Source organism: Bison bison, unplaced genomic scaffold (assembly GCF_000754665.1).
Source record: "Bison bison bison isolate TAMUID 2011002044 unplaced genomic scaffold, Bison_UMD1.0 scf7180017864384, whole genome shotgun sequence".
Classification (NCBI taxonomy): Eukaryota; Metazoa; Chordata; class Mammalia; order Artiodactyla; family Bovidae; genus Bison; species Bison bison.
Window position 1 is genome coordinate 15,008,105 of NW_011494956.1, and position 20,817 is coordinate 15,028,921.

Here is a 20,817-nt window from a genome sequence, read left to right on the forward strand (position 1 = left end):
CACCCAGGACTGATCTCCTTTAGAATGGACTGGTTGGATCTCCTTGCAGTCCAAGGGACTCTCAAGAGTCTTCTCCAACACCACAGTTCAAAAGCACCAATTCTTCGGTCCTCAGCTTTCTTCACAGTCCAACTCTCACATTCATACATGACCACTGGAAAAACCATAGCCTTGACTAGATGGACCTTTGTTGGCAAAGTAATGTCTTTGCTTTTTAATATGCTGTCTAGGTTGGTCATAACTTTCCTTCCAAGGAGTAACTAAATCTACAGGTTTAGTTGATTTTAATTCATTGTTTATTTCTTGGAGGGAGAGTATGTAAAACATTACTATGGTTCAAATTTCAGCTCTTAGCACAGCAGCAGCTACCCCTACGCAGCCCCTAACCCGAGCCATGAGGCACACGCAGCAGCTATGCATGTTCTCCTGGAACAGTTTACCCAGACGAAGGCAAAAAGGACTCTGTCCTCCAAATACTGGAAATCCATGCTATGATGGTCAGCTGCTGATTCTAACCAGAGGTGCAGTTAGGAAGTTATGCAGCCATGGTTGTTGCACCTCACCTCATTGTTGCAAGCCCCTCCCTCCAGCTCAGAATCACTTGCATGAGGGCAAATCAAACCTAGAATGAGATGCCACATCACACGTATTAGGATGGCTACTATTTAAAAAAATAGAAAATAAGCAGTGTCGGTAAGGATGAGGAGAAACTGGGCCCCTTGTGCACTGCTGGCGGGAATGTAAAATGGTACAGCTGCTGCGAAAAATAGCATGGTGGGTTCTAAAAAATCTTTAAATAGAATTATCACACAATCCAGAATGTTTACTGTGGAGCCCTATACCAAGGTCACAGGTGCAAGGCCTTGTACCAAGGCCACAGATGTGGAGCCCCACAACCAAGGTCATCTCCGGAACTGACTGAGCCCCATAACAACTGTTGCCGAGAGCCCCTCTAATCTAAACTGGCTTGTTCTCTGACAGCATATTAGATAAAAATATCCACCCTGTTTACCACCTTATAGCATCCTCACCAATCACCTAATGCCACCCTTCCAGCAGGAATTTACTTTGTTGTGAGGCTACAAATATTGGCTACTAGCCCACGAAACGCGTGGGCTCTCGCTTGAGCCAGCCACTGTTATAACAGCATCCCCCACTCTAATAAACTCAATCCTCCTCTCAGTCTGCCTCATGTCAGGAATTTCTTTTCCAACCCACAACATCTACTTCTGGGGATATACCATATAGAATGCAAAACAGCGTCTCAAGGAGATAATTTTACACCCACATTCATAGCAGTATTACTCACGATAGCTAAAATGTGGGATCAACCCAAATGCCCATCAATAGATGAATGGATAAACAAAATGTATGTGTATACAGTGGAATATTATTCAGCCAGTCATAAAAAAACCAATGTGCAATTTTCCTTAAATAAGCTATTTCTTCAAATAATAGAAACAGAGTAGAATGGTGATTACCAGGGGTTGGGGAAGGGGATAACAGAGAGTAATTGTTTAATGGGTTCAGAGTTTCAGTTTTGCAAGACAAAAAGTTATGGAGATGAACAATGGTGACAGGTGCATAAAATCATGAATGTATTCAAGACCACTGAACTGTACATTTAAGAATGTTTAAATTTAGTAAGTTTTCTATTATGCATATTTTACCACAACTATTTTAAAAAGATGAAGAAAAGCTGTCCATATTCTGCAGAAAATATCAAGCTGGGTGAACAGGCTTCCAGCTATGACAGAGTGAAGAGTTCAGAAAATCTCTCCCCAAAAACCAACTATAAAATATCACTAAATTGTCAAAAACATTTCAGGGCTCTGAAACTGGACCAAACATTAACGGAGGCGTGTTTACTAATGAAAAGCTGCTGACTGTGTGATAAGAACGGTGGGAGTCTAAGGCATTCTTAACCAAGGCTCTATCATTGCCCACACAAGCTCAGGACGTACTTCAGGGTGAAAGAAAATACCACCAGACGGTAATTCAAATCCACAAGAAGTAAGAACACTAAAACTGGTAAATGTGTGGTTAAATATACAATATTGCATAAACATAGTTCTCTCTCTCAATACTTTTAAAACAACAAGGGTACATAAAGCAAAAATGGTAACACGTTGATGTTAGACTTATAACAATAACAGCACAAAGAAAGGAGGATAAAAATGGAGCTCTGTGGAACAAAGCTCTTATATTTTACCAGAATTAAGTCAGGATCAATTTGAAATAGATAAATTTACGTATTATTACCCTTAGAGCTGAAACCATGTACAAGCCCCGTGTCCTTGTCTTTTGAAGTAAAATGCTGACTCAAGAGTTAATGAGTGGGAAAGGTGAAGATGCAGAAACGAAGAGTAGCTGTTGGGCTAAGGCACTGGTAACAATTTAGACTATAATTCTGCCACATAACAGAATCACCAAACTGCCAGTTTCCTGAAAGACATAAACCCCTGACACACATTCCTAAGTTGTTTTTACAGGAAGCAGACCCCCTCCAGATGAAAAACACTAACCACAGGAGCATAGACCCTGGGCTGGCTGAAACCAGAAGGTTGACTGTATTGCTGATCCCGTTCGTGATGCCAATTGTTTTGCTGTTCACACTGTTCACTGAACCCAGGGTAGGCAAGCTAAGAGGCTGGAAGAAGACACAAGGAGCCATAGGAACTGCAGACATGTTTATTCTCTCTTGGCTGGCAAGGCAGCCATAACACAGCCTCTCTCCTAGCTGACACAGCAACTGTAGCAGCAGCCACAACATAGCCATAACCGAGTCATCACATTATCTCACATAACATAACCATGATGCCACCCCAGCAGCCAGGGCTTTTCAGGTGAAGCTTATATATATTTATAGAACAAAAGTAGCCAGTGGCCAAGCAAGTATCTCGTGGAGTGCATGAGTATTGCTATAATTGATCTCAGCTGTTACATAACCCTGCAAAGACATTGTTTACAGAACATAGGGTGAGAGGGTGTGAGAACATGGAGCGAGAGAGCCTGACTGGAGCCATCTTGTTAATTTCCCCACAGTTGATGATGCTAGAAACTTCACCTTGATGCCAACCAATCTAAGAACTGTCCATGAGCTGATCATGCCCTGCTCCTTGAACACTATAAAACTCTTCACTACCCCTTCCATGGGTGGGTCACACAGTCTTCAGGGCATTAGCCCACTCTGGCCCCCTTTGCCTGCTGCTGCTAACTCACTTCAGTCGTGTCCGACTCTGTGTGACCCCATAGACAGCAGCCCACCAGGCTCCCCCGTCCCTGGGATTCTCCAGGCAAGAACACTGGAGTGGGTTGCCATTTCCTTCTCCAATGCATGAAAGTGAAAAGTGAAAGTGAAGTTGCTCAGTCGTGTCTGACTCTTAGCGACCCCATGGACTGCAGCCTACCAGGCTCCTCTGTCCTTTGCATGGCAAAGCAATAAAAGCTAGTCTTTTCTACTTCACCCAAAACTCTGTCTCCGTGTTTCTATTTGGCACCTGTGAAGAGAGGCTGAGTTTCAACAAGAGTAACCACTTAAAAAACTCATACAGTACCAAAAGTTCAGAGGAATTGAAAAGGTACATTTAAAAATATGTTTGACATAATATTTGAGTGACATCAAAGAAGATTATAGAAAAGGAATCCATCCCACCACCAAAATAACTATGGAGTTGGCAGGAACTGTCTGAAGCAACTCTTTTGAAACTCTGGAATCTAAGGGAACACTTGTAGCTTCCAGGAAAGACTTCCTAAAGTGGTAGGTAAATTTCGGTCAATTTTCACATTTAGCATAGTAGTCTTGCAACAGAGTTCTTAGCTTCCTTAATTAGTAGAAATTAACTAGAGACCAGATAAGAAATTCAGGGGAGGCTTAGAGTGGGCAGAGGGAGGAGGAAACCCATGCTCAGCAGGGAGGAGCAAGAACAAACAAGTTTCCTTTGGTTGCTGGTTCCCCAAATTGGGAGGCAGGCAGGTGGTGAGCTTGTTCATTATATTGGGTGAGGGTAAGGCAATGAATGGCTCCCCACTCCAGTACTCTTGCCTGGAAAATCCCATGGACAGAGGAACCTAGTAGGCTACAGTCCATTGGGTCGCTGGGAGTCGGACAGGACTGAGCGACTTCACTTTCACTCTTCACTTTCATGCATTGGAGAAGGAAATGGCAACCCACTCCAGTGTTCTTGCCTGGAGAATCCCAGGGACGGGGGAGCCTGGTGGGCTGCCGTCTATGGGGTCGCACAGAGTCGGACACGACTGAAGCGACTTAGCAGCAGCAGCAGGGGTGTGTCCAGGTGTCAGACCAGAGGGTGGCTTAGGTGGTTTGCCCACCCCCTCGGTAGTGTTCTGTGCAGACGGCATGCACAGCACCCTGCTTTCGCTCCAGGCTCCTTAGAAGCAGCAGTTGTGTTTTCTGGTTTCTTTGTATCTTTTGTCCAGGATTTGTCCTGACTGCCCATGCATGAAGTTATTTTTAGTCCCATATAGTTTCTCTGTATTTTGTTGCTCGAGGTGTGTCCAGGTACAAGCATTGCAGCATTGCAGCAAAGAGTCCCAGGTCTCAGTAGCTACCCTCCCACGGCCTACAACCCTGTGGCAGCCTGGGTTCCTAGGGTGGCTAGCTGGGGTCAGGGTGGGTAACAAGGGCTTTGTCCTCCAAAAATCAGGTTTGTGGATTTGGTTACTGATCAAAGGTTTTGATCACTGGGAGGCCAGCACAGAGGCTAGCCACTGTTTTACCCCTGACTGGCTAAAGCCACTTCCCAGCTGAGATGGGATTTAAAGGGACTTCTCATCTCCTAGGAGCCAGATATTTAAAGAAATCTTTGTCAGGTCACCAGATGACTGTAGACACAATGGAATTGTTAGGGGAAGCACACTGACTGAAACTGCCCACCCTGGCCAGGCACCATAGTAACCATTTGCATGAGTTATTTTATGAAGGAGGTCCTGGTAAAGAACATGAAGCTAAGAAGCCACCATCAACCACAAGAGTTCAGGAAAAGTCAAAAGGAGGTGCCAGGTGTCTACCACCTCCCAGAATCCTTCTCACTGGCATCCCTCTTGGCTGAGCGTGCCATCAGGAAACAGAACAATTGGCCAAACACAACTTGGAAACTAATCCCATCACCATAAAACCTGAGACTGCAAACCACGTGGCAGAGAAGTTCTCCTGGGTTCCCTTACCCTGCTGCTCTCCACCCAGGCACCCTTTCCCAATAAAACCTCTTGCTTTGTTAGCATGTGTGTCCCTCAGTGAGTGTGTGACAAGAGCCCACTTTCAGGCCCTGGAAGGGGTTCCCCTTCCTGCAACAGAATTAAAACTTCAGTGGCCACAAGAATGGAAAACATTTTGCAAAAATAAGTTGGAAAAGTCACAAATGGAAGCCCCTGGTGACTCAGACAGTAAAAAATCTGCCTGCAATGCAAGAGACCAGGGTTCAATCCCTGGGTCAGGAAGATCCCCTGGAGAAGTGAACGGCAACTCACTCTAGTGTTCTTGCCTAGAAAATCCCATGGACAGAGGAGCCTGATGGGCTACAGTCCATGGGTTCACAAAGAGTCAGACATGACTGAGCAACTAACACTTTCACTTTTCAGCCCCCAATAAGCAAAAATCAGCAATCTAAAAAGTGGGAGAATTAGATTTCCAACATCACCAAACGTAATTCAATGTCTAGTACATAAAAAAAATTACCAAAGAAACAGCCTAGTATAGTCTATTTACAGGGAAAAAAAGAACCTGACAAAAACTACTGCTGGGAAGCCCAGACAATGGAATTATAAGTCAAAGATGTTATATTAACTGTCTTAAATATGTTCAGTGAGCTATAGGGAATCAGGAAAACAGTGTGTGAACAAAATGAGAAAGACACTAAAGAAACAGAAATTATAGAGAGAAGCCAAGCATAAATTCTGGAGTTAAAAAGTATAATAACTAAAACAAAAAGATGACTAAAGGGGTTTAACAGATTTTAGCAAGCAGGAGAACCTGAGAGAACTTGAAGACAAGACATCTGAAACTATTCACTCTGAGGAACAGCGAAAAAGGAAAAAAAAATAAGACTAGAGACTGAGGAACGTGTGGAAAAACATCAAATGAATCAACAAACACCATATACGAATACCAGGAGAGACTGTACTTCTGATGTGAAGATAAGCATATAGATCAGTGGAAAAGAACTGAGTCCAGAAAGAAACCCTTACATTTATGTCAATTGATTTTCTTTCCACCAAAGTGCCAGGACAATTCAAGAGAGAAAGAATGATCATGTCAGTAAATGGTGGTGAGACAAGGATGAATTTGGACCCTGACCTCACACCATACTCAAAAATTAACTCAAAAGGGATCACAGACCTAATATGAGAGCCAAAATCTATAAAACTCCATTTAAAAAAAAAAAACACTGGACAAAATCTTCATGATTTCATGACATATTGCACAGGGTTCTTACATATGACAAATAAAACATGATTCACAATAGAAAAAACTGATAAACTGGACTTTAAAATTTTAAATTTTGTACTTCAAAAGCCACCATTAAGAAACAAAAAGCTACAGACTAGAAAAATAAACTTGTAAATCTGATAGAGGATTTGTATCCCGAATATATAAAGAACTCTCACAACTCAAGATCCAATTATAAAATGAGCAAAAGATCTGAATAAACACTTCAGCAAATAAAATATACAAATGACTACTACATACATTAAAAAATACTCAACAGGATTCATTAGCAGAAAAATACAGACTAAAACCTTAGATACCACTACTTATCACTGAAATGGCTATAATGAAAAAAGATGACAATGCTAAGTGTCAACAAAGATGGCTGGAACCTGAAACCCTCAATTACAGCCACTTTGGAAATATTTTGGCAGTTTCTTGTATAGTTACACATAAACTTATCACAATGAAGTTGAGCAGGATCTTGTAAGACCTTCCCAAATACAAAAATCTTACTGTGTCCTGCAATTCTTGTTTGTAGGAAAAATGGTTCAGCCTCCTAGACCTTCCCTGAGTTCCAAAGGGCAGATTCAAACAGTAACTAGTTAAGGGAGTGAATGGGGCCTGGGCCTGTTCATCCTCAGGGGATGTGCCTAACAATTTGACACACATCTCTGAGTTCTACAGAAACTAAGGCCCTCTACCACCAGGGTGGGGGATGGTAACTTGAGGCTAAGCATATGCACTGGACCCCAGCCTGGCTGGAACCAGAATGCTGATGAGTGAGATTCCTGGAACACCACCATGTTATCTCACCATCAGCCAGATAGAGGAAGGTCAGACACACTGCTACTCCCCTCCCTCACCTTCCCAAAAACTCTTCCCTGAAACCCACCAAGGAGTACAGGTCTTTCCTTGGCCCTACAATAAACCTTCCTCCACTCCAAACTCCAACATTTTAGTTTTGTTTGGCCTCACTGTGCATCTGGCACACAAACTTGGGTTCAATAATTTGACACAATAATTCTACTCTTAGGAATATACTCAAGGGTTATGAAAATATATGTCTACACAATGAGTTATATACAAATGTACATTGCAGCATTATTTATAATAGCCAAAGTAGAAATCCAAATGTCCATCAATTAGATAAACAAAACGTGGTATATCTATCTATATAATATTATTCAGCAATAAACACAAACCACTGATAAACAGTACAATACGAATGAACTTCAAAACCATTATGCTAAGTGGAGAGAGTCAGATGAAAAAGGATCTTTTTGGAAGGAAAGAATCTAAACTATAGATTGTGGTAATGGTTTAAGTATATTTTAGAAATTGTTGACAGAGAAGGCAATGGCACTCCACTCCAGTACTCTTGCCTGGAAAATCCCATGGATGGAGGAGCCTGGTAGGCTGCAGTCCATGGGGTTGCTAAGAGTCGGACACAACTGAGCGACTTCACTTTCACTTTCATACGTTGGAGAAGGAAATGGCAACCCACTCCAGTGTTCTTGCCTAGAGAATCCCAGGGACAGGGGAGCCTGGTGGGCTGCCGTCTATGGGGTCACACAGAGTCAGACAAGACCGAAGCGACTTAGCGGCAGCAGCACTTGTTGAATTGTATGCAATGGACGGCTTTTATGACTTGTAAATTATATCTCAATAAAGCTGTATTTGAAAATATCGGAAGACAAACAAAATTTGAGGAAATGTTACAGATTAAAGGAGATTAAAGAGATATGACAACTAAAAGTGAAAGTGAAGTCTCTCAGTCGTGTCCGACTCTTAGCGACCCCATGGACTGTAGCCTACCAGGCTCCTCCGTCCATGGGATTTTCCAGGCAATAGTACTGGAATGGGTTGCCATTTCCTTCTCCAGGGGGGATCTTCCCAACCCAGGGATCGAACCCAGGTCTCCTGCATTGCAGATAGATGCTTTACCCTCTGAGCCACTAAAGGCAGTACCTAATCCTAGATTGGATTGGGGGTGGGGGAGGTGGTGATGCCCAGGGAGTGGGGAGTAATTTAAAGGTCTTTCTTCGGATCATTTGATGGAATATGAATAACATCGATGAGTCAGTATGAAGTTTCCTAACTATGGTACTCTGTTTATACAAGAATGTCCTTGTTCTTAGAAAACAATGAAGGATTTAGGAGATAAAGGGTGCACAATCTCCAATCTATTCTCAAATGTTTCAGAAAAATATAACATGCAAATATGCACATAGAGAGAGAAAATGATAAGAGCAAACACGAAAAATGTAAACTGGTGAATGCGGGTAAACGATATATAGGAGTTCCTTTACTCCCTAGTGGGCTATCCCTAGAGCTCAAGTTTAAAGATTAAAAAGTAGGTTTAAGATCTACAAAGTGGCTGCTTAACGCACCCAAGTGCTCCCACAACTAGCCGAGTATCATACACAAAGTAAACACACATTTTTCTATCTGATCACAGAGGGCAGTGGCCAGGAATAAAAGCCCTCATAAGCTTGCAGGCCAGAGGACAACAAGAACAGCTGGCCTGATTAGAAACAATGTCTGCCTGTCTCGCTCCCATCTCTCCTCCCTTCCCTGGAAATGCTGACCTGTCCCTTCTCTTAAGTTTCCATTTGGCAGGATCTCTCCCTCACCCCAGCCTCCCTTACTATACTCTCACAACACACTACCCACTTCAAATAACACATTTAATTTATTTTTGTGTTTCTTTTTATTTCCTTCTCTTTAATTTCAGTCTGTAAGAAAGCAGAAAGACATCTGAAATGAAGTTCACCAAGTGTTCCTGAATGGTGAGGTCTGGGGGAAGGGAGATTTCTTTCTTCTTTGCCCTACAGCTTGAACTTTGTAATGATCTTGTAATGTCTTAACCAAAAAAAAAAAAAAGCACTGCTTTTTAAAAATTTCCAATCCTATAGATACATGTATACATATAACCAAATCACTACACTGTACATCTGAAGCTAATATAGCATTGTTAATCAACTATACTCCAATATAAAATAAAAAGTTAAAAAAAAATTATATAAGAAATTCCTAATTCCAGCAAGTCAGTTCATTTTAACCTTTTAGATTCCTTCCTCCTTGCTTTTGGAAAAAAAAAAAAAAAAATATTTAAGTGACTTTCACTTCTGAATGATCTTAATTTTGTTTTTCCCCAGTAAGTACGAGGCCTCTACGAGTAAAAAAGGAAGAAAATCCTCCCCATGGTACCTCTCTTGCTTTTTTTTCCCCTTGTCGCAGTACTCTGCTTGAAAGATCTCAGTTCCCCCAACCAGGGATTAAACCCAGGCAATGGCAGAGTCCTAACCACTAGGCATCTAGGGAACTTCCATCTCTCTTGCTTTTCATCCGCCCTCATGCCACCCCATGACACAGGAATGAGCCACAGGACACAAGGTGAGATGAGGAAGCTCTAACCAGCACACAGCTTAGAGAACTCAGTCCTGTACTCTGATTCTCTCTGAGCAGTTTCTCACCAGAAAGATGTCTGCATAGCCAGCCAAAGATTCCACTCCCTCTTGAATCCGTGCACCTCCAGAGTCATTCAGTCCAATCACTGGAGCCCCCACTGTGAGGGCTTGGTCCATGATCTGAGACAGCAGAGAAATTTTTTGTGAGACAACTGATCTTGCTATGAAAAACCATATTTACAAAGCACCACAGTGGTTTTCTAGAAAATGTTTTAAGTGTACTTTTCAAAACAGGAGTTGGTAACACTGGCTTCATTCCCCATGGTGACTGGGTACCTTCATGGAAGACAGAGAATCAGATATTTAAAGGGCTAATTAAAGACCCCCAAGCAGCCCAGAGCCAAAGAACTTCCCATTAGCAGAGGCCAAGACTATTCATGGCAATTTCTAGAGCCAGAGGCCCAGGCTGTAATATTTTTTCAATAGTCAGTTTTGTTCCTGATTACTCCTGTGAAAGAACGGATAGAAGACAGAATGGTAAAGCATTTTTCTTTTAGTGTTTATGTATTTATTTGGCTGCACTGGGTCTTGGTTGTGGCATGTGGGATCTAGTTCCCAAACTAGGGATCGAACCTAGACCTCCTGCATCAAGAGTGTGGAGTCTTAGCCACTGGACCACCAGGGAAGTCCCTCAAAGCAGTATTTTTGTGAAAGTAAATGTGGAACCCAGCCTCAGGCCTTCTACTTCCAACAAGACAGATTTTTCTCACAGGTCAGTAGTTGACAGCCTAATGAGCAACATTTTTAACAGTGCTAGAGAATTTACAAAGTACTTTCACTTCCATTATCTCATTTAACCATCATCACAGAGGCAGTAAGAAAAGAAAAATTAGGAAGGTTTAAAAATGAAGTGATTGGCCCAAGATCTCGGGAATAACACGTGACAGGACCACGTCGAAAAGCCAGGTGTTCTGTTACACAGGGAAACCCACCCACCTATTAAGTAATGTCTGCCTTTAGATCAGCTGGTTAGAGCATGGTGCTAGTAACGCCAAGGTTGCAGGTTCAATTCCCATACAGGCCATAGTTCCCTCTGGGCTTCCCTAGTGGCTCAGACAGTATAGAATCTGCCCAGAGTGCGGGAGACCTGGGTTTGATACCTGCGTAGAGAAGATCCCCTGGAGGAGGACATGGCAACCCACTCCAGTTTCCCTGCCTGGAGAATCCCCATGGACAGAGGAGCCTGGCATGCTACAGTCCATGGGGTCACAAAGAGTAGGACACAACTGAGCAACTAAGCACAGCACCTTTAATTCCAAAACTCTCCAACTGCAACCTACACTATTACTCACTTCCAGAGCATGTAATCTCTAGCAGAAGTTTTTAAATACCATCATGTAATCCCTGCACTGTTCTTTTAGCAACTGAACTCTCCACCTAGACTATGGGTTCTTTACTTGGGGTCCCAAGAACCCAAAGTGGCTTGTGAACTTGGACCCTTAGAGCAAGGAGTCTATGAACTTGGATGGGAAAATCTTACATCTTTATTAACCACATAAGTATTAGAAATACCTGTGATTTTTGTCATCAAAGACTTTTATGTCCCACTAAAGTTCCTTCAGATAATCTCAAAATACTGTTTTCATTCATACCTACTTTGAAACCAGAGTGTATCCACTGCTAAATCTTGTTATTTAACACATTAAATAAGGAAGCATATATATTACATATGTGATTTTAAATATTTTTAATCCCTTCTAATCCTACATATTTTATTTTATGCATGTGTAAAAATGTGGGTCCAGGCGTCACAAGATTGCCAAAGAGTTCCATGTTACAAAAAATGTTAAGAACTCCTGCCCTGGACTGAAGGAACCTTCAGGTCAGCACCACATCCTGCATACCTCTGACCCACTCCATGTAACTGATAAAAGTACTGAGTTTCTTTTGCAACATTAAATACTTACTTTGCAGATCTTTTGGGCATGTGCTCCAGACAGGCTACCTCCAAAAACTGTAAAATCCTAAAAAGAAAACAACTAAATCAAAAAAATATGTAATGACTAGGCAGAGACGAAGACCCACTAGGAGGAAGAAATGAAAAATTCACAGATTTTAAAGTTTTTAAAGCATTTTCAAAAGTTTAAAAGATTGGGGGGAAAAGTCTGACTTCTAAATTATTCCATAGAATAAGTAATGAATAAAATATCTTAAAAGGGGTCCATGTAATGTGAAGAGCAAAAGACCTAGTTTTTATCTACAAAAAAGATTTGTAGCTCTGAGCAAAGGAAAAGCTTTCATGCAGAATTAACCTCCAAAGTCAGAGGTTATCAGAGGGTCTATGGAGGTCAAACAGGCATTTCTGTTACTAGGATATATTTGCTGTTTTGACAAAAGAGGTGAAAAAGTGAGTGACAGGCCTCACTGCTGCTTCTTGCCTCTAGATTTTCATTACCTTCTGATATAAAAAGCTTTCTGTAGGAATGACCAACTTCCTAAAACTGCCTCAAAAAGATTGTAGAGAATTAATAACAGATTCAGCCCATGAGGACAAAAAAGGAAGAGCAAACAACAGCAGACGAGAGAGTGAACAAATGAGCGGACTGAGAGCCCAGGACTATCTAACTGGGAGCAAAGGGAAGCCTCTACACCTGTGTAGGGATAACCTCAGGAGCGGACAGCCCAGGAACCACAGAAAGTGTGGTGGGAAGTGGCTGACAGGAAGTCTGGGTTGAGAGCACAGGGCCTCTTCTTTACCTGGAGAGGAGAAAGGATGTTTACTCCCTAAAGAAACCTAACCAGAGGGCTGTTGTCACAACCCCCGCCACTATAGGCAACAAAGATGAGGCTGATAACAGGTGAGATTTCCAATCTGTACAGTGAATGATGAGCCAATTTTGACCTCCCTCCGCCAGGAACACATCTACAGCCAATTATCGCACAAAAGACTGTGACTGCTTCTCTGGAAAAATGTATGCTCCTCCTAGAAAAAAGGCCTGCAGATACGAACATCTGGGGGATCACTACAAAAAAAGCTGGCTCATCATTCTTCCCCTCGGTATCTTTCAGGGCCTATTTCACATGCCCCATGTTCCCTAAAGCTTTCCTGGATCCCAATGTGATCTTTCCGTGTCCTGAGAGCTAGCCCGGAACCTCACTGTAGATGTAGCCATTCCTGTTCTGCCCCACTCCATCAACAAAATGACCAGCTTCTTCAGGACAAGAACTGTCTCATCATCTCCACCTGCACCACACTCCCACCAGACAGGGGCAGAAGAGGCGCTCAGAGTATCAATTCAATGAATTTTTGTATCTGCTTAAAGTTCAGAGAACACTGTGCCCCCAAAACACAATAACCTTCTTTGTTTTAGCTATCTTACTAATGGTTCCTTCTGTACAACTTTTTGCCTAGCTCTCCTAAATGACAAAAAAAAGATATGATTCCTTCTAGTCAGGCATTTGGTAGACTCATTTATAAAAAAGTTTTAAAATATTTCAAAAGTAATCCTATTCGCAAATTAGTATAGTTTAAATTTTAAAATAATCAAGTATAATTATTTTACTGCCAAACCCAGAAAACATTCTAGGTTTCTAAACAAGCTCTCTACTTTTAAGATCTGTAAAAGAAATTGAATATTTAGAATGATATATATATTCCCATCTCTTAGTGGAGGGGGAAAAAAAAGTCAAACAAAAAATAGTATACAACATGTTCTTTGCATTAGTTTTCATTGCTGTTGTAACAAATTACCACAAATTCAGTGGCTTGAGACAATACATATTCATTACCTTACAGTTCTGTAATTCAGAAGTCCTACATGGGTCTCATTGGGCTAAAATCGTGGTTAGCGGGTCTATGCTCCTTTCTGGAGGCTCCAGGGGAGAATCTCTTGTCTTATCTTTTCCAACTTCTAGAGACCATCTATTTGCTTTCCTCTCCTCATGACTCCTGTCCACCCTCTTCTGAGGCAGCAACTGCAGGCAGAGTCCTTCTCACACAGCCTTACTCCAACCTCCCATTCTGCCTCTCTCTTCCACTTCTAAGGACCCTTGTGCTTACACTGGGCCCACCTACGTAACCCAAGCTGTTCTATTTTAAAGTCAACTGATTAGTAACATTTATTCCATCTGCAAGCTTAGTTCTACTTTGCCAGGTAAAATTACATATTCACGAGTTTCAGGGATTAGGATTTTGAGTCACTATTCTGTCTACCGCATTCTCCTACGGTCTCCATGTGAAGAAACTGTATCTGTCTTGATACAGCCTAACAAAACTTGCTTGAACACATTCATGAAAGCCCAAAAGGGCCTATGGTTCTGAGAGTCAACTCCCCTCTGCCCAAATGCATCCACTGCCCAGACCACGGCAGCCCTCCCAGCACACACCCAATCTGCCAAGGGGAATCTCACTCACTTGGATAAACTCCTGTCTCCCAAGACCGCTTACAAGACTACTGTCCTATGATCCTCCCCCAAACAGACTAAGGACTCTTTCTCCCTAAAGAAAAAAAAAAAAAACACATAGTATAATACTCTGGATATATGTACTAAAAAAAAATAATAATTCCCCCACCAGCCCCAACTATAGGTAAGCATTCTTTCCCCAGAACTGTTTTCTTTTCAAAGAAAAGAACATTTTGCTCCTGGCTCTGCCCTCAAGGAAAGCTCGGCCAATTAGAGTAGAAAATACCTGACTGAAGACATAAACCAGTCTTCCATTGATTCGTCCTCGTCCAGTGACCACACTGTCTCCAGGAAACTACCAGAAAAACAGAAAAATAAAAGTTAAAAAATCCAAAGACTTCTCTCATGAATCTAGCAATTATGCCCCAATGAAAGATCCCACCCTAAAATAAAACTCCACCCCAAATCCCTTAAAATTCAGTATAAATACAGAACATGAAGGAATCCCCCCCTCCCCGACTTAGCTCTGCAACAGCAAGCACTGGGCTGCTGCTTCATCACCACAAGTGAAAAGCACTGTATCCTTCCTCGAAGTAGAACAATCAGGAGACCCTCCTAGGGCTGTCACTACTGAGGGCTCAGAGGAAAGAAGAGGACATACAAAGAAACATGGCAATTTCTGCAAAGCCACATACCACCCCCTAAACCTTAAAGCAAACCTAGCATTTTCCTTGGAATTCTGACAGTCACTGTGTGGTTCATAATGAATCAAATGGAGCTGGCTAGTTTATTGCCAAGGTTACAAATCTTTGATCATAGACCTGAAGAAAATGGACCCAGTGAGTCCAGAGAACTCTGTGCACCTTGGAGAACACCCAGTCGAAAGAATAGGTGTCAGTGACTCTGACCTCCAAAACTCCAAAGCATAAACTTAAAGTATGTCAAAGAGGTGACTGGTTAGCCTTTAGGGGTCCCTGGTACCTAGGCAGAACAGAACCCAATCAAAAGACATTCTCAACCTTCCTTCTAAGTTTGTCATTCTACACTTTTGAGAACTAGGAAACCACACCAGAGCCCTGGGAGCTAGGCCAGTCACCTTGCACAAGGCATGAGCAGTGAACCCACATTCCTTCAGTTGCAGACAAGGGTGAGTGGGGAACCTGGAGGCCCCAACAGTGCTTCTCAAGAGGCACTTCTGCAATTCCAGAACCTGATACTTGAAAATTTTCAATGTATTCTGAGTTCTGGCAGGACTTTATTATCTAGTAGTAGACTTCACTTTCACTTTTCACTTTCATGCACTGGAGAAGGAAATGGCAACCCGCTCCAGTGTTCTTGCCTAGAGAATCCCAGGGACAGTAGAGCCTGATGGGCTGCCATCTATGGGGTCACACAGAGTCGGACACGACTGAAGCGACTTAGCAGCAGCAGCAGTAGACCAGCAGGGCCACAGCTGGTTAAGTGCAACTTGGAGGCCTGCACCATTGTGAACAGATACCTTATTCTTATCAGCAGCCATTCCAAAATCTGCACATCTGTGTTCCACAAACATGTCGCTCTCAACAAAACTGCCAGGGTCCAGCAAGAGACTGATCCGCTCTCTGGCTGTCAGCTTTCCCTAAAATGCAACAAAAATCATTCAGCAATGTCATGACACACAGTCAGTAGGCAAGGAGTGTTCACGGGAGGGCCAGGAGGACTGGGTTTGCCTTCACTCCACATGAAAGCCCTCTCTCTATTCCATCAACCTGCCCAAGAGACAGGTGTTATCAGTAGAATTCAGCCAGTAAGGCAATCAGGGCAAACCAGCTGCTCCAGGAGCCACTAACTGTGAAAACAAATAAAGAGTAGGAGGAAAAGTTGGAGAGGACAAATGAGGGGGTAAGGAGAGCCTGACCCTGGAACAAGATAACTAGTTCCACAAACATTTACTGGAGACCCAAGGGTCAATAAAAAGAAGAATGGAGAAGCAGGAGGTAGAAAACTCAGGCTTTGCAAATGATCTGAGGCTACACCCCCAGGTTCACAGACTTCCTATAGGGAACCCCACCAGCCCTGTTAAAAAAAGAAAACAACACAAAAAACACAACTAGCTATATTTTCCCCTTAAGAAAGAGACCAAAGCTAGCACTGCATATTAACACAAAAAGGCAATCCTCCACACTACTGTGTAAAATATATTTTCAGGAAAGCAATTGGGCAATAATATATCAGTGTTGAAAAATATTCAGATCTTTTGACCTAGTAATTCCACTTCTGGAAATCTACCCTATGGAAGTAGTCCAAAAATTGTGTAAAAGCGGGTGGAGTGAGAGGTTTTAAACCAAGTCAGCCTCCTGACTAAGTCAGCTTTGGCAAAAGAAAAAGTTTCTGGGGGTTACATCTAAAGCCAGTAGGATCACTTGGAAATGCTTGGGGTGATGATCCAGGGAGGGACTGAGGGATGGACCCCAACAGAAAGAGTGCACAGAGCACCAACAGGCCTTTGCAGAGGACGATCTGAAGTTCCCTCACAAACACAGCCACCTGGGGTCGGGGGGCACTCCTGGCACCACACACTATCAACCAAAGTTACATCTCACTCCCAAATGGCAAAAAGGAACTGTCACCTTCAGGCCCTTATCAAACGGGTATTTACAACATCTAAATCAACATTCAATTTAAACTTAATAAAAGGCTGGTGCAAATCTCCTCACTGAAGACCCCACCTCCCCCCTGCTTGTGAGTTTATGCCTCAGTGTCCTTCATCTCTAAGAATTTCACTTTTGTGCCTTCGAGGTTGGTTATTTAACTCTTCCGGCACACCAATCCAGACTCACACGTGTCCAGGACCCACTGGGCGAACCTGGTCTCAAGTCCCAGGTCACTGATCTGGGCCTCAGTTTGGTTTTTTTTTTTTTTCCTGCTACTAAAATGATCTACAGAAGCACCCCGGGCAGTGGGTGGCAGTGCTTAAGCTGTTCACTTCAGTCAAACACCCAGACTGACCTGAGCAACCCCAGGGGGGAAAAAAAAAAAAACCCCAAACACCTGCTTCCTAGGGTGCCTTTCCTACCCAGAAAGCAGGTCGATGTACTCTGAGACCCATAAGAGTTTCAGCTGGCATTGGGGAAAGAGGTTCCACAAGTTTCCTATACAAACCACACGCCTACCCAGGTGAAGGAAAGTTTGCCCATGTAACTTCCCCGGCCAAATGTCTTGATTTTCCTTGGAGCAAGAAGCTCCTACCACTCTTAAACCGGGCATGAGAAGAGCAACATTTGTTTTTCCGTGCCTATCGTTGTTTCATTATCTTATTCCACTAAGATTATGAGGGGAGAATTATTGCCATTTTCTGTTAAGAATAAACTGACTCCGGGGGAATACGTAACTTGTCCAAGTTAACTGGTGAGCCGCTGGAGCCCAGCCAGGTTCGTCTAAAATTTCAAAGAGAAAGTAGACAGTGACAAAGCACAATGGTGCTTGTCCTGGTTTTACCTGCCCAGTTGAAAGGCATCAGGTTCACAAGGTGAACATCCTCGGCCCCACCCCGCCCCTCAAGACATCGCGTCGATTGGCTGGGAGGCCTCTTACGCAGCGAGCCGCCCTCGCTGTGATAGGTCGCGACCGCTGGGGGCGGGCTGGCTGGCCTGGACCCCCTCACGACTCACTCGCTTATGCTGCGCGTCAATGCGGCGCTGCCCTCCTCCCAGCAGTGCAGCTTGCCGCTTGTTCTCAATGCGTTCGTTAACCGATACAGGCTGGGTGCACAAGCTGCGCCCCGCGCCCCGGAGACTTCTCACTACAACACTGAGCCTGGCTCCGGCCACAGCCACGCGCATTGCTGCAGCCATTTTTGCTGTATCAGCGAACCGGAGTGCGCATGTGTGTCAAGTGGTCGCTCTGTGGTGTCTGCGCCTGCGCAGCATGGGCGGGACGTAGGGAGCTTGTGGGCTGGAATACCGAAGGCTTTTGGGAGAAAGGCCTTGGAATCCTGAGGCTGTGCTAGGGCGTCACCCTGAGTCATGTGGGACGAATCAATCTGTGTTGTGCCCTCCAGGTTGCACAGAAAAGGGACTTAGCCTTTGCTCTTTGTGGCTACCTAGACCGCTAGTTGTGTCCTACACGTAGCAATCAAGAACTTCCAGCTGTCCAAGCTGGATATAGAAAAGGAAGAGGAACTAGAGATCAAATTGCCAACATTCGCTGGTTTATAGGGAAAGCAAGGGAATTTCAGAAAAACATCTATGTGTGTTTCAGTGACTACACTAAAACCTTTGTACGGATCATGACAAACTATGGAAAGCTCTTATGGAACAACTGCGGAGAAGGCAATGGTGACCCACTCCAGTACTCTTGCCTGGAAAATCCCATGGACAGAGGAGCCTGGTAGGCTGCAGTCCGTGGGGTCGCTGAGTCGGACACGACTGAACGACTTCACTTTCACTTTTCACTTTCATGCACTGGAGAAGGAAATGGCAACCCACTCCAGTGTTCCTGCCTGGAGAATGCCAGGGACGGGGGAGCCTGGTGGGCTGCCGTCTATGGGGTTGCACAGAGTCGGACACGACTAAAGCGACTTAGCAGCAGCAGTAGCAGTTCAAGATTGGTTGAAGATTGAGAAAAGAGTATGACAAGGCTGTCTGCTGTCACCCTGTTTGTTTAACCTATACACCGAGCACATCATGCTAAATCCTGGGCTGGATGAGTTACAAGATGGAATCAAGACAGACGGGAGAAACATCAACAACCTCAGATATGTGGATAATACCACTCTAATGGCAGAAAGTGAAGAGGAACTAAAGGGTTTCTTGACAAGGGTGAAGGAAGAGAGTGAAAGAGCCGGCTTAAGACCAAATGTTAGAAAAACTAAGATCAAGACATCTGGCCCCATTACTTCATGGCAAATAGAAGGGGGAAAGGAGGAAGTAGTGACAGATTTCCTCTTCTTGGGCTGCAAAATCACTGCTGATGGTGACTGCAGCCATGAAATCAGAAGACAATTGCTTCTTGGCAGAAAATCGATGATAAACCTAGACTGTGTTGAAAAGCAGAGACATTACTCTGCCAACAAAGGTCCATAAAGTCAAGGCCATGGCCTTGCCAGTGGTCACGTTTTGTGAGAGCTGGACCTTAAAGAAGGCAGAAGGCCAAAGAATTGATGTCTTGGAACTGTGGTGCTGGAGAAAACTCCTGAAAGTGCCGTTGACAGGAAGGAGATCAAACCAGTCAATCTTAAGGGAGATCAACCCTGAATATTAACTGGAAGTGATGCAGAAGCTGAAGCTCCAGTATTTTGGTCATCTTATGCAAACAGATGACTCATTGGAAAAGTCCCTGATGCTGGAAAAAATTGAGGGCAGAAGGAGAAGAGGGTGTCAGAGGATGAGATAGCTGGACAGCATCACCAATGCAATGAATATGAACTTGGGCAAACTCCAGGAGATGGTGGGGGACACGGAACCCTGGTGTGCTGCAGTCCATGCAGTCACAAAGAGTTGGACACAACTGAGTGGCTGAACAACAACAACAATAATTAACTTTATGGAACACTGTACCAAGTGTCACTTTAAGCATTTTCTGTATTAGCTATTATCCTGATTTCACTGGTGAGGCAAATTAAAAGAGGTAAAGTGATTGATCCAGCGAGGACTACAGAAATGGAACCAGGATTCAAGCACAGAGATGTATTATATACGACTTATTGAGCACCTGGTGTCAGCGTCACCTGAAGGCCAGTAGGGAAATGCAAACTTTCAAATTCTCAGATTCCATCCCACACCTACTGAATCAGGAATTCTGGGGGTTTGGCCAGCAATCTGTTTCAACAGATGACCTCTAGGTGATTTCGGTACTTGCTCTGAGTTTGAGAACCACTACTCTAGGGCTTTAGAACTGAACTGTTGGGAGCTTGTCTGTTTCCCCAGCTAAAAGTCAACTCTTTAAGGAAAAGAATAAGGGGTACATTTCAAGTTTATGTTCTTCAACACAGGAAACTGCTGAAGTTGATCATTAATCCCACTGAGCTCACAGCCAGGGCACTCATAAAGTCCAAACTCTGTCCTGAGACTTCAGTGTTCAGTTCAGTTCAGTTCCGTGTTAATACAGCTCAATTCAGCAAATGTTGAATCTGCTGAAACAGTTGCTATCTGCCAAGAACAAACCATCCGTACTTACTACTTTCCTGGAGTACAAATTGTTCACCTAGATATGCAGGGAAGCTGAGGATTTTAGGCCTGAAGTCATATGACTAGACAAAGCCCACCTGCAGCTCTCTGACTCCATAGTGTTAATAGATGCTCTTGGCCCTGCATTTGGGTCCCTCCTGGGTGGCACGGTGGTAAAGAATTCACTTGCCAATGCAGGAGACACAAGAGACACAGATTCAATCCCTGGGTCAGAAAGATCCCCTGGAGTAGGAAGTGGTAACCTGCTCCAGTATTCTGGACTGGAAAATTCCATGAAGAGAGGAACCTGGTGGGCTGCAGTCCTTGGGGGTCGAGAAGAGCTAGACATGACTGAGCACACAGCTGAGTGTGCATGCAACTCAGCCAACCTAGAGAAGTAGACTAG

At 43.6% G+C, this 20,817-nt stretch overlaps 1 protein-coding gene across 1 annotated transcript in view; it reads right to left on the reverse strand.

The window, feature by feature from the left end:
• The window catches only part of PCCB (propionyl CoA carboxylase, beta polypeptide), a 96,681-nt gene extending 78,518 nt beyond the window's left edge, over positions 1-18,163 (reverse strand). The window contains exons 1-5 of the mRNA XM_010858255.1: positions 17,916-18,163; positions 15,764-15,883; positions 14,552-14,620; positions 11,829-11,885; positions 9,928-10,041 (exon numbers count right to left, since the gene is read on the reverse strand). Coding sequence (XP_010856557.1) covers positions 9,928-10,041; positions 11,829-11,885; positions 14,552-14,620; positions 15,764-15,883; positions 17,916-18,098 — 543 coding nt within the window. The 5' untranslated portion in view covers positions 18,099-18,163. The remainder of the gene's footprint in view (positions 1-9,927; positions 10,042-11,828; positions 11,886-14,551; positions 14,621-15,763; positions 15,884-17,915) is intronic.
• Positions 18,164-20,817: the final 2,654 nt, after the last annotated feature.